Source organism: Elgaria multicarinata, chromosome 1 (genome assembly GCF_023053635.1).
Source record: "Elgaria multicarinata webbii isolate HBS135686 ecotype San Diego chromosome 1, rElgMul1.1.pri, whole genome shotgun sequence".
NCBI lineage: Eukaryota > Metazoa > Chordata > Lepidosauria > Squamata > Anguidae > Elgaria > Elgaria multicarinata.
In genome coordinates, this window is record NC_086171.1 from 164,572,051 (window position 1) to 164,584,134 (window position 12,084).

Genomic DNA, 12,084 nt, shown 5'->3' on the forward strand with positions numbered 1-12,084 from the left:
AGGTCACCTATCATATATTACACAAGCATAGCAGACTTACATGGCACATGCTTCCAGTATTCCTTATGCTACAATTAAGCATGAGGTGGTGCAAAAGGTTCGATATCCCAATATTTCATCAGGATGTGCTGACTTAGAAATAATGTCTCCTGTTAGATACTGCTTTTTGTGGGCACCGTGACCTCAAGTCTCAAAGCGCTGGCAAGATATTTCAAAACTGGTGTGCAAATGAAAATGAGACAGTGGAAAACTGAGCTTCTCTTAAGCATTCTCCTAGCCTATTGGCTCATGGGGCAGGTAGAAAGGAAACTGAAGGGTTACAATGCCATTGCAATAGCCAAGACAGTTTAAAGTTGTTCTGTCAGCTTCATGATTATGAGTGTTTTGATGAGAGTTTTGAACTAGATAATAAAACAGGAAAGCAAGAGGCATTTAAAGGGGGTAACAAACAAGCTGTTTACGAAGCAGCCTGGTTATTGAATCAAAGTAACAAATGAAGTAACCAATGTCCCAATTCTGTCTAACGAAAAGGCAAATGCATAGCTTAAGTCCACAGGAGGGGAAAGACTCCAACCAGAAGAATTAGTCATCATAGTATAAGCTCAGGTAGGCCAGTAGGTTCCGTTGCTTCCTAAATTCTTTGTCTGAGAGCAGCTAAAATAAATATAAATATAATAAAAATGTTATACTGCACAATAAGGAAGTAAATATCTCAGCACAGTTGTCAGTTTAATATCTCCATGTACGCAAGACAAACTGCTTCAGACAAGGGAATCCCCCCAAAACAAACATGGGCCTTTCGAAAAGGTTTTAGTTAGCTCCAAACTAGGCACAAAACTAAATGGGTGATTGAAAGTTATGTGTCTAGATTTTAGAGTTTAATTATACCCATGGGTGCCCCCAATCAGGATCAGGAATGGGGTGCATGGGGAGGAGAGTTTAACTCTTTCTCCCCCACACCTCACTGAAGGCTAATTTTAGGAGCTGGGTAGACTCATGCTGCCCTTCAAATAACCTGGTCCTGAACCATCATGTGCTTTAAAAGTCAAAACCACGCCTTTGAGTTCAGAAACGAATAGGTAACCAACACTGCCGATGCACAATTGGTATTATATGCACAGACCACCTGCCCACCTCAAGCAGCGGGCAGCCGTTGTTATTTCTTGTATTCAGAGATCAAAGAACGACATTAATCCACCCCAACATTAGAATCAACTAAATTTAGGGTAGTATCCAATGCTGCACATGTGCCATCTTTACACAGCTGGGATTTAACAGTTTAGATTGGAACTGGGAACAAGAGGAAGTGTTTGTTTCCAGATTGAGGCAGGTCAGCAGAGTTCACATAACGGAGCTCTGCAAACCTGTCCAATATGGAAACAAGCGTTTCTACTTCTTTCAGGGCTTGCTTTAAGAAGTGCTAACTCCCTGTTGTGCAAGCAGTTTCTTCTGTTTGCATGATGGAATTGGTGGGAGGACAGCAGCTCCCTCGGATGCTACTCTAGAACTACAACCCTAAAAAATAAATTTTAAAATTGCTACTTTAACACAGATGTAATCACAGTGACCTTTTAGTTAATTGTATCTAAATTCCATACCTCAGTTCTGAGGGTTCTTTTCACTGGTGTTGGTATTAAAGACCAGTCTGGGGATCCAAATTTTCCCGGCCAGGTGACGTGCCTGTGTGGCATCTTGTTTGGCTCATACGTTCCAGGTCTACAGAGAGACATTGAGAGTTCTTCAAAACACATATCATGTCTGCAATGATCTAATATTTTATTTTATTTTTATTTATTTATTTAGAGTAATTTTATCCCGCACCTCAGCCAAAATGGCTCTCGGGGCAGCTTACAATTGATCAGTAAAGAAGACAGACAGTCCTTGCCCTCAGGCTTACATTCTAAAAAAGACATTACACACAAGGAAAAGGAGATGGGGAGGGAAGAGGGAGAAAATAAAAAGAAATTAAGGAGACTGTTCAGGCTGGTGGGAAGGCCCTGCTCCATCCTCTCATCTCCCAATGGAGGGGCAGATCAACAGCTCCTTCTTCTTCCCCACAGGGTGAAGATGACAGTTAGTCCTGTAGGGGGTGGGGTCCAACTGAAGCAGGCTCTGATGGTCTCTGTATAATATTAGGTCTTATAGAGTGCAGTTTACATATGCCTCATTAATCCATTGAGATAATGTCTTTTGTATTGTATTCTATTCCATCATATTATATTCCATCTCGATCATCCCAGAGTGCAGGAAACGGAATAACGGGCTCAAGTTACAGGAAGTCAGATTCCGGCTGGACATCAGGAAAAACTTCCTGACGGTTAGAGCAGAACGACAATGGAACCAGTTACTTAGGGAGGTTGTGGGCTCTCCCACACTAGAGGCCTTCAAGAGGCAGCTGGACAACCATCCTGTCAAGTATGCTGTAGGGTGGATTCCTGCACTGAGCAGGGGGTTGGACTCGATTGCCTTTTAGGCCCCCTCCAACTCTACTATTCTATGATTCTATGTTTGTAACTGGACTGGTAAATTTATGAGTTATTCTGAAAGAAACATTAGCTACATTTTTTTCAAGTCAAAAATGACTTTTTCAAGTCAAAAATGGCTAAGCTGCCCAAAGAATAGACAAGAGATGGTGGGGATGGGGGACCCTTGTAATTTAATGATGAAAGAAGTTGGTGAACTTCAATTATTAGCGACCATCAAAGCTACGCAAAAAATTATGCCTCATTATGAAAAGTTTAGCAAAATAGACTTTTATACTTGGTTCTGTTAATTTATTTGGCCAACTTGTTCTGTGTTCAAATGAAACATTCCACTCAACTTGTGATGCAGCAATATTGGATGCTACTGATCATTCATTGCTGAGTCAAGGGCCAAACCCACATAATGACAAACAAATCCTCTTAAATCAGTCTTTGCTTTTGTGGAAGTATCTGCATTTCATGATAGGTCTGGGTGATTTGGGGAGTGATGATAAAGCTGAGGGGCCATTGGATGCAACTTAAGTGCTGCTCTTCTCGAGAGGGAGGCCTGCCAGTGGATGGCATTATTGGAGACCCCAGAGCACCCACACATAGCTCTGTGAGCATAGATGTTCCACTGGTGGTGGTCTGCCAGTGACATTTTGTGGGCATGTTGGTGATAGGTGAAGATCCATAGGTTCTAAGCCACCTTGTTCCACTGGCTTGCCCCCCAAACAGGCCCTAAATAATAAAGAACAAAAACATGCCCTCCAAAAAAGGGGGGTAAGCCCCCTGCACCTCTTGCCCTGGCTGCAACAGTGGCCTTGCCATGGAATCTCCTTCCCCTGCACCATAGGATTGTTCTATCTGTCATCGCTGGCAACTCTAGAACTTGTGTTAAGACCATCCTGTATTTTTCAGGCTCCCATCCTAACAGGCATCTTTGTAGTTTAAAGAATGAAAAATGGTACCCGGGGAAAAATTCTTTGTCCGGAATCCGCCCTGAAAATCGTGGTGAGTTACTGCGAAATGGGATATTGCTACGCTTGTGGTCTTTGATCCATATTGCCTGGTATGTTGTAGGGCAAGGAGTCGCGTGCTATAAATTGAATATATAGAATGAAATTATGAGACAAATCATCCATTGAAAAATCCATAAATGCCCCAACTAGCCTCCAGTTCTAAGCTGAGAATGAAACCTGATCCCTATCTCCCCCTAAGCAAAACTGATTTTTTTTTTAAAAAAACACACCCCTGTTCTTTTCATATTTCTATTTTAGGGATAAACCAAAAACGATGCTGAAAATTCCCTTCAACCTCTTTCACTTCAGCATAATCCAATGTATATTTAATCAGAGGTTCCACTGTGTTTAATGGGCTTACTCCCTAGTAAGTGTGTTTAGGAGTACAGCCCTAATTTCCTTTGCCAGTTAAAGAATTGAGCAAGCATATTACTACAATTACTGAAAAATACTAAACTAAGAGCATTTTTTATGCTGTACATATGAAACTGTATTATCTTGAGTCAGATCACCGGTCTAGGGAATTGTGTACTTTAACTGGCAATGATTCTCCACGGTCTGAGGCAGAGATCTTTTGGTCCAGCCCTTATTCTACATGTAAAGCGTGTGTTCTACCACTATGGCCCCTCCATAGTTCCTCTCTCTATGCATTCAGGAGAGCTGCTCTCCTGTTTTATATCTCGTGCCACTCCAGCAATCAAGGGGCTTCTCCACATGAGGCTTTTATTGTGCACTCATGATTAGTCACTCTCTTTTTTTGCAGGGCCTTTACACAACGGCATCAACTTCCAGCTTCCCTGCCCCCCTGCTTTCTGGCCATTATAGCAGCTTTATTATCAATGAGGAAAATGTGCTAAGAGATTTTATCTCACTTTGAAGTGGGATAAATTTCCAGGACCTGCTATATCTCAGGATCTAGCAAGATCCGCCCACCCTACCACCACCACCAAAGAAAAAGAACACATGTATGAAGGATCTGATCTAATCCTGCAAGGAATCTGGAAGCAGTAACCCCTGGTAATGGTGCCGAATTTTAGCCTTGTGTAGAGAAGCCCTAAAATGATGCTTGCAGGTGTTGCAGCATGTCATCTTAAAAAAAGTATTCCCTCCTTCCCATATAATCCCACATGTCCTTTGTTCTAGTAATATAAGACTATAAAAATGACAATGTGGAATTGGGCCATGGGGGAATGGCCAGGACACTGCTGCCATAACTGAAGAATGTTATTAGTGGTTCACCTTTTGCTGGGAAATTTAAAAAGCAAAGAAAGTACTTTTTCCACTTTTAGAGTTGCTGGTTTTTTCCTCATATGCAAATGTATGCTTTAATGGATCAATCAATAAACTAAAATCCATATGCTCAATCAATTAAGATTTCTTTAATTGGGCACAGTCCTACTTGTAGCAATTAAAGGCTATTTTTTTAAAAAAGCAGACATCTCATTCCATAACCGCAGCACCTATTTATGGTCTTTAGCCACAGTTTTAAGGACAGCTGTGCTTGTAGCAGTTTCACTGACTGAACTCAAGACAGCTTCACCAATAGGATTGCATTTAGTTGAATTACATAACTCCCATATTGCTTCTAGAACTCCTTACCATACAGTTGCAGTAGTTCTGCCTTTGATGAATGTATGTGCTACATTGGTACAGATTGGTCCCATATATAATGACTATATTACAGCACATTTTAACAGTTCATAAGACCAGAATTTGTAGAACACCAAATACAATGAAAGATGCCTTTACCTTGCTGATTAGTCCAAAACGTGGGGTTGTTCTTGCTCCCAGGGTGTAACCTTTAATACTCTCTGGTCTGTTAGCCAGGAGATACAGAAGGGTGCTCCGCTACGTATTTAAAAAAGAAAATCACTAACTATATTCCAAATAACAACCGATAAAATGATATTTCTAGTGGTTCTACAGCTCAAGTCACATTAGATCTCAGACCCTCTGGCCTTTATATCATATCTCTAACCCAAGGAGAATGTGGTCTCAGTGCTCACATACGCACAAAAGGCACTCTGCGCATGCACAAATAAACTCTCACAGGGCAGAACTACATCAGGTGTAGTACTCCGACGTTTTTTTTCCCTTGAGGTTGCTTTTTATAGCTCAAAGCAGCTGCAGATGGCTTCAGATTGAGCAGAGGACTGGTGAGAGGGGACAAAGCTGCTTAATTCTTTATTTGACAGTTATTCGTTCTCTCAAAATCCCTGCTTCACCAACTAGCTCTGTGTGTGAGGGGGGGAAGATATGGCAGATGAGTATTTTTTTTTAATACTTTGTGGAGAAAAGCAGCTGGGGAGAGTGGATTTTGAAAGGACAGACAAACAGCCTCTTCACATTTTGCACTGTAAAAAGAAAGCCCTCAGGAAAGAGTAATGGAACCACATGCAATATATAGTTCTACCTTCATTTGAGTTTACACGTGTTTGGACCTAGTACTGAAAACAAAACAGCCTCACTCAGAATCCTTTCAGCAACGGGGGATGTTACTTGTCTCATCACTAATGGCAGAGAACCAGTGAGCCAGTAGGCAGTGGCATCTAGTATTCCTCCTTCTCACCATCACAGAGCAAGAGAGAAGTGAACTATCAGGTTGCAGTGCTGAAGAGAAGCAACACTTGGTGGCTGTTGTCCGTGGGCCCCTGCTAGGCTGTGAACCCTCAGCAAGTGCCCAGCCATGTTTACCCCAACCCTGTTCTCTAACCACTATACCACACATTATACCAATTTCAGTATCAGAGGCAGTCATCTTATGTACACCAGTTGCTGGGGAACATGGATGGGAGGCTGCTGTTGCACTGTGTCCTGCTTGTGAGTTCCTGGTCAACAGCCGGTTGGTCACTGTGTGAACAGAATGCTGGATGAGATGGACCTTAGGTCTGTTCCAACATGGTTCTTCTTATGCTCTTAATTTCTCCCTTGAGAAATTTTCCAAGGCAGGAATGATTGCTTTTAATTAGAACGCATAGATATAGGTGTGCTCTTATTTGGAAACAGTCCAACTGATCGTATAAGTACTCAATTTCCTTCCTTTACTTCAAAGTAAAGATCTACAGAGAAAATACACTGCTAGGTAAAAGAGAGTATAGCTCACCTCTCCATGGTTATAAGTTCCAGGTCCACGATGAGTGTCACCTCTAATTGGTACATACTCATTGCCTAATCGGTCTGGTGCGTAAAAAAAGGGGAAAATTTTCTTCTCTTGACATGTTCCAAATGAAGTTCGTTTCTGTGCCTCTGCAGAGCCCAAGAATAATGAGTGTCAATTTATAATACTAGCTGTCTCACAGTATGTGCTGGAAAATTATGGATGCAAAAAGTATGTCGAGATGGATTCTCTATCTATTGTATTTGCCTGTCATTCTTCTGTGCAACATAAAACATTTGCTGCCACTGGCAAGGAACCATTGAAAGCCTTTCCAAATCCCAGCAGTGGCTTGAATTGCTGGGATTTGGAAGTTCCTTCCCAGCACATCCTGGAGCCTAGACTATATGGTTGCTGCTATTCTGTTTCAGTTCCTTCTGGTTCGTAGATGTCTGGTCTGACTGGCTGCCTTCTGGTACAGGGAGGATAGGGATGTCCTAGCAATGCAATTTTTATCTGGTTGAGCTTTTATATTGTATTTTATATTATGTTTTTATACTTTGAATGTTTTTAATTTTTGTGAACCGCCCAGAGAGCTCCAGCTATTGGGCGGTATAGAAATGTAATTAATAAATAATAAATAATAGCGAAAAGAGTTCTTTGCTGTCTTTGAAACACCTCCTGTATAAATTTAGGTTGCGTGCTTACAAGAGCCAGTGTAGATGAGATGGGGGATAACTGAGGACAAATCATCTTGGAATAATGGATAAAATGAAGGACAGCAATGAAATTAAATTATTATGCAAGGTGGTGTTAATGTTTGAAACAACTGGTAATGCTTAAGCATTAGAAAGGGGCTAGGGATAGTTTTTGTATGCAATGTGAACAAAATAAGCGTCCCAGGGACCATAGGACTGCGCAGGAAACCCATTAATGAAAGCCATAATGAATAAGCAATCTGTTAGTCACAGATGTAACATTTACAAAAGACCAGGACAAGCTCATGGACAGCTTCAAATGTTGCAGGCACCTACGGCAGTCGCTACTTCATGAGGACATACCTACACTGTATACTTAAGAGGGCAATCCTATGGTCCCTGGGTTGTTCAGAAAAACCCTTCCAAGGTCGGAGACAGCAGTGCTCTGACCTTAAAAGGGGAAGTCAGAGAACTGACCTCCCCTTCCTCGCCCCTCACTACTTTTCTGACCCCATGTGAAGTTGGAATAACAACCTCAGAAGAGGAAGAAAGGAGGGTGTTCTGTTGGGTGGGGAAGGAAGGAGACTGGAAAAGCCAGGATACAAAGCTTCATTACATCTAGTCAAATACTTAGCCCCCGTCACTTCTTTTGTTGCTGCTGATGCTCCCAGTTGTTTCCCATTCAGTCCGGTAGGAGAGAGCAGCAACCGGACTTACTGGGTCCCCCCCACCCCACGGGCACAATAATAGCCAGAAGGGGCGGAAGACGGGAGAAAGACAGACATCATGTGAGTAATTTGCGAGTGCCCAGTAACGAGCGTGTAGTAAAATGCTCGTGGGATGGAGCTCACAGTCTGTTTGTCAAACTGGTGTTCCATATCAGTTTGTTTATATCCAGTGTTGAATTACAGGGTGAGCAGAGGGGTGGGGTGAACTTCCTAACTTTTGAGTAACACACCCGGTCACAGAGAGACTATGGTTTGTCTAAAACTGAGTGACATAAGAAGACGGGGATTATGAATTCCATTCCCACTGCTTTCACCACAGATGCTTACTATCTCAGGGTGCTGTGCAGCTAATGCTAAGGAATCCTTGAACTCTAATCCCATAAATTTGCCAATACTATAAATTCCAACCATGTTCACCACCCCCACGATAGAACTGCACAGTAGGTTATCAACTGCGTCCCATAAGAAACATGGGGGGGGGGGAATGAGAGAGAGAGAGAGAGAGAGAGATGCATTTGGTTGACCTCTGCTAGCTCATCCAGGAAGGGCTACCGTGCCCCGCAGAGGAGCCGCGCCTTGCTTCATCCCGGCCAGGGCGCCCTCTTGGGCGGGCACCCACTGGGGGAAGAAGAGCTCGTTCAGCATGCCCAGAGCAAGAGAGCCGCGCACCTGACGCCCCTTCCGGCCAATCCCTGCCCGTCTCACCTGTGAGCTCCCACGCCAGCTGCCGTTGCCCGGAGAACATGGTGCGGACGCTGTTCATGTGTGTGAGCCCCATGAGTTGCCATGGGAACGGAGCTGGGCTGGGTTCTTGACAAAAGATCGGAGAAAATGGGCGGCGCGCCGGAGCTTCGGATCTGGGGGCTGGAAAAAAAGCTGCCCGGGCAGGGCGGGAAAAGTTGGGAGAGATTTGTTTTGTCATTATTAGTTCTTTGCAACGCTGGGGAGGGAGGGAAGCGAGCGAGCACCAGTTCGATGACTATCTATCTATCTACACACACACACGGAGGGGTGGGGTCCGTTTTATTGTGTGCATCTTAATTTTCTCCTCTATTTCTATTACCAAGTTGTCCATCTAGCCGTGGTGACTGAGAGCGGGAGTGTGTGTTATACATCCGACACACATATCTTAATTGCTGTAAACCGGCCAGAAATGGTTGTAAACCGCCCAGAGAACTTCGGCTATTGGCCGGTATAGAAATTAAATAAATAACATGATTTGGAAGGAGGGGATGGGGTACCTTCAAATCCCTGATGCCTGTTCAGTCCTGGGACCTGTTTTCAATCACAGAGCTTTGCCCTGAAGTACAGGAAGCAATACTAAAAAAAGGAGAGGGGCTATGAGCATGTGCAGAGTGTTTTTCTCCGTTTGGATCATCTGTAGCTTATGTTCTACGTGTGGGTTTCTCACAGCAGCTGGTTGGCCACTATGATCAGCATGCTGGGCTAGATGGACGCTTGGTCTGATCCAATATGGGTCTTCTTATGTTGCAGCTAATTTCCACACATGTGGGAGTGGGGTGGGTGCGAGCTTCCCATCTTTGGGCATGACCATATTGGCAATTGTTTTTCACGGGCGCCTCTCATTTGAAAAACCAAACACTTCCATTGTCAGATGTGGGCTTGCCCAGCAGTATTATTTTTCTTATTATTGAAGAACAGACATAACACTGTTTTTTTAAAAATCAACATTGGAACTCATTGAATAAAATTTAGAGGGGGCAGGAAGTGGAGAGCTTTCTGGATTAGAAGCTCTTCAGTTGGGAGGTGTAAATTGCAAGAATAATCTTATAAATGAAATATTGGCCATGTGCTCTGCATTATGTTTAGTGGGAATTTGGATTGGATTCTGTTGGATCCCAGCCCATATTGGTATATTAGGGAATGAAGTAGCAGATAATACAGTGAAGAAGGCCTTATATACATCTTTTGTGAAGTTCAGTTGCCCTTGTCACACCATGAAATAAAGAGCTCCTTGCAAAGGGAGTGTATGTTACACTGGCAAAAATACTGAGAAGATAATACTACTGGATGTAGTTTTTTTCCTCTTTTGTCCAAATTTACGGAATTTTGGTTTACTTAATCAGCTTGGTCCAGCTTGGTAAGTTTGTGTTTTTGAGTACCAACTGGACATTGTGCCACTCAAAGCAATCTGTTACTGTTGGGCAGGTGGAATCGGGCCTCTGTTCAACTTGTAGAATAAGGGAAACTATTGATCATATTATATGGGATTGTATTAAATATTTGGGAGAGCGGGAACCTTTTCTTCATTTCTTAAGGGAGAACAGGGATCCTGTTGGGGCTTTGCATATTTTTCTTAAGATCCCCAAGTATCTTTCCTATGTAGTCTCCGCCTTATGGCAATTTTTGATATCTAGTAAACTAGTTGGTAATTTGTAATTCATTTGCCTGGGTAGTAGATGTCAGTAGGTGGTGGTAATAGGGCCTTCAGTCCTTGCTTTGCCATTAAACTCCAGAAGAAGACGAAGAAGTGGAGAGCTTTGCAGGCACTGTTGGAGATGCCTACAGGTGCTATGGGATTTGTTGGGGAGCCCTGGGGTATAGGATTGAAGCCTAACAGTATCTACATTCTTACCTTGTTATTACTCACCTGGCATGGTACAAACAGTATTTCAGATGACAAGCATAAACCCAATAAGGATCAGAATAGCAACTCTCTGATCACTTCCCCCACTCCTCAGATCAACAGTGGCTTTCAAAAACAATGTGATCTTCATGCATGACATCATACAGACTATAGAACTGTAACTCTGGGATCACTTTGGTCTAATTATGACATCATATTTATGAAATTGCAGGGTTTTGTTAAACACTACTACAAGTTTGTAAGGCTCACTTTTAATTCAATTTATATCACACCTGAGGAGGGCTGCCCCAAGAAATCTTGCTGCCCAAGACTGGGCAGCAAATGCTACCCCTCCACCCTGCAAGTCAAGGTGAATAGTTCCTAAATCTCTCAGATAAATAGGACTGCAGTATTAAATTAAGATCATTGCTCAAAAATATTTTGACTGTGTTGCTGCTCCTTTGATAGCAAATGTAAGAAGTCTGTAAAAGACCCAGAGTGTCATCATACTGGGGAAAATCACATTTCTTTACTGTCTCTTCTCCGCCTGCGCTTTTGTCCCACCCCCAAATGTTTATCCCATTAAGGCTGTAATCCTGTGTAAACTTGCCTGGGAGCATGGCCCATTGAACTCAATGAGGCTTACTTCTAGATAGGCCTGTGTAGGATGGAACTGTAAGGGAAGATAACAATACTAATGGCATTTGAATGGCCTCTTTCAGCAGGAGCACCAGACCTATAAAAGAAAAGGGAATTACCAGTAAATTAAATCTGAGTGTGTGTGTGTGCTTTGATGGGTTAATAATTATAATAGCAACATAGTATATTGTCTAGTATTTTAAGTTAGAGCAGAGTGGCTCACAATTTTTCATTTGGGTGACCCTGGTTAGTCTAAACAGATATCCTTATCCTATTCCACAGTCCTGAGCAGCAGGCCTCAGGCATCACCTATCACATTAAGGTGCCTCAAGGAGCTGACTAATCCAAACTCCACCTGAATTTCCTGCATCAAATGTGACCGAATTAAATTAACCTGAAATGTCAACCCCTTTAAATAACCTTAGAAATAACTAAGCAGTGGAGAGTAGAAAAAACATATCTGTCACCCCAGGCAGTAGGCCAAAAATTCTTAGCCCACAGGTGACCAGCACAGAGGTTGAATTTGTTGATGCCCTAAATGACTATGCCCTAGAACAGTTGGTCATGGAACAGACTAGAGGGAAGGCAGGCCTGGATTTAATCCTAGATGGTGTCACCTAGGACCTGGTACAAGATGTAAATGTTGAACCAGTTGGAAACAACGACCACAGTGCTATCAGATTTAATATATATTTAAATGGAAAATTGCCCAGGAAGTCCAACACAGCCATATTTGATTTCAAAAGAGGAAACTTCTCTAAAATGAGTACTGGTGAAAAGAAAATTGAAAGGGGGAGTCAATACGGCTAAATCCCTTCAAGATGCTTGGAAGTTAGTCAAAACAACAATAATAC

General features: G+C 42.6%; 1 protein-coding gene across 1 annotated transcript; it reads right to left on the bottom strand.

Moving 5' to 3' along the window:
* Positions 1 to 582: 582 nt before the first annotated feature.
* On the bottom strand, positions 583 to 8,926 carry CIMAP3 (ciliary microtubule associated protein 3). The gene is made up of 6 exons (XM_063138738.1): positions 8,710 to 8,926; positions 6,588 to 6,730; positions 5,234 to 5,332; positions 3,434 to 3,561; positions 1,599 to 1,716; positions 583 to 654 (listed from the first exon to the last, which is right to left on the bottom strand). The coding sequence occupies exons 1-6, from the start codon at positions 8,924 to 8,926 to the stop codon at positions 583 to 585; spliced, it is 777 nt and encodes a 258-aa protein (XP_062994808.1).
* Between the last annotated feature and the right edge of the window lie 3,158 nt (positions 8,927 to 12,084).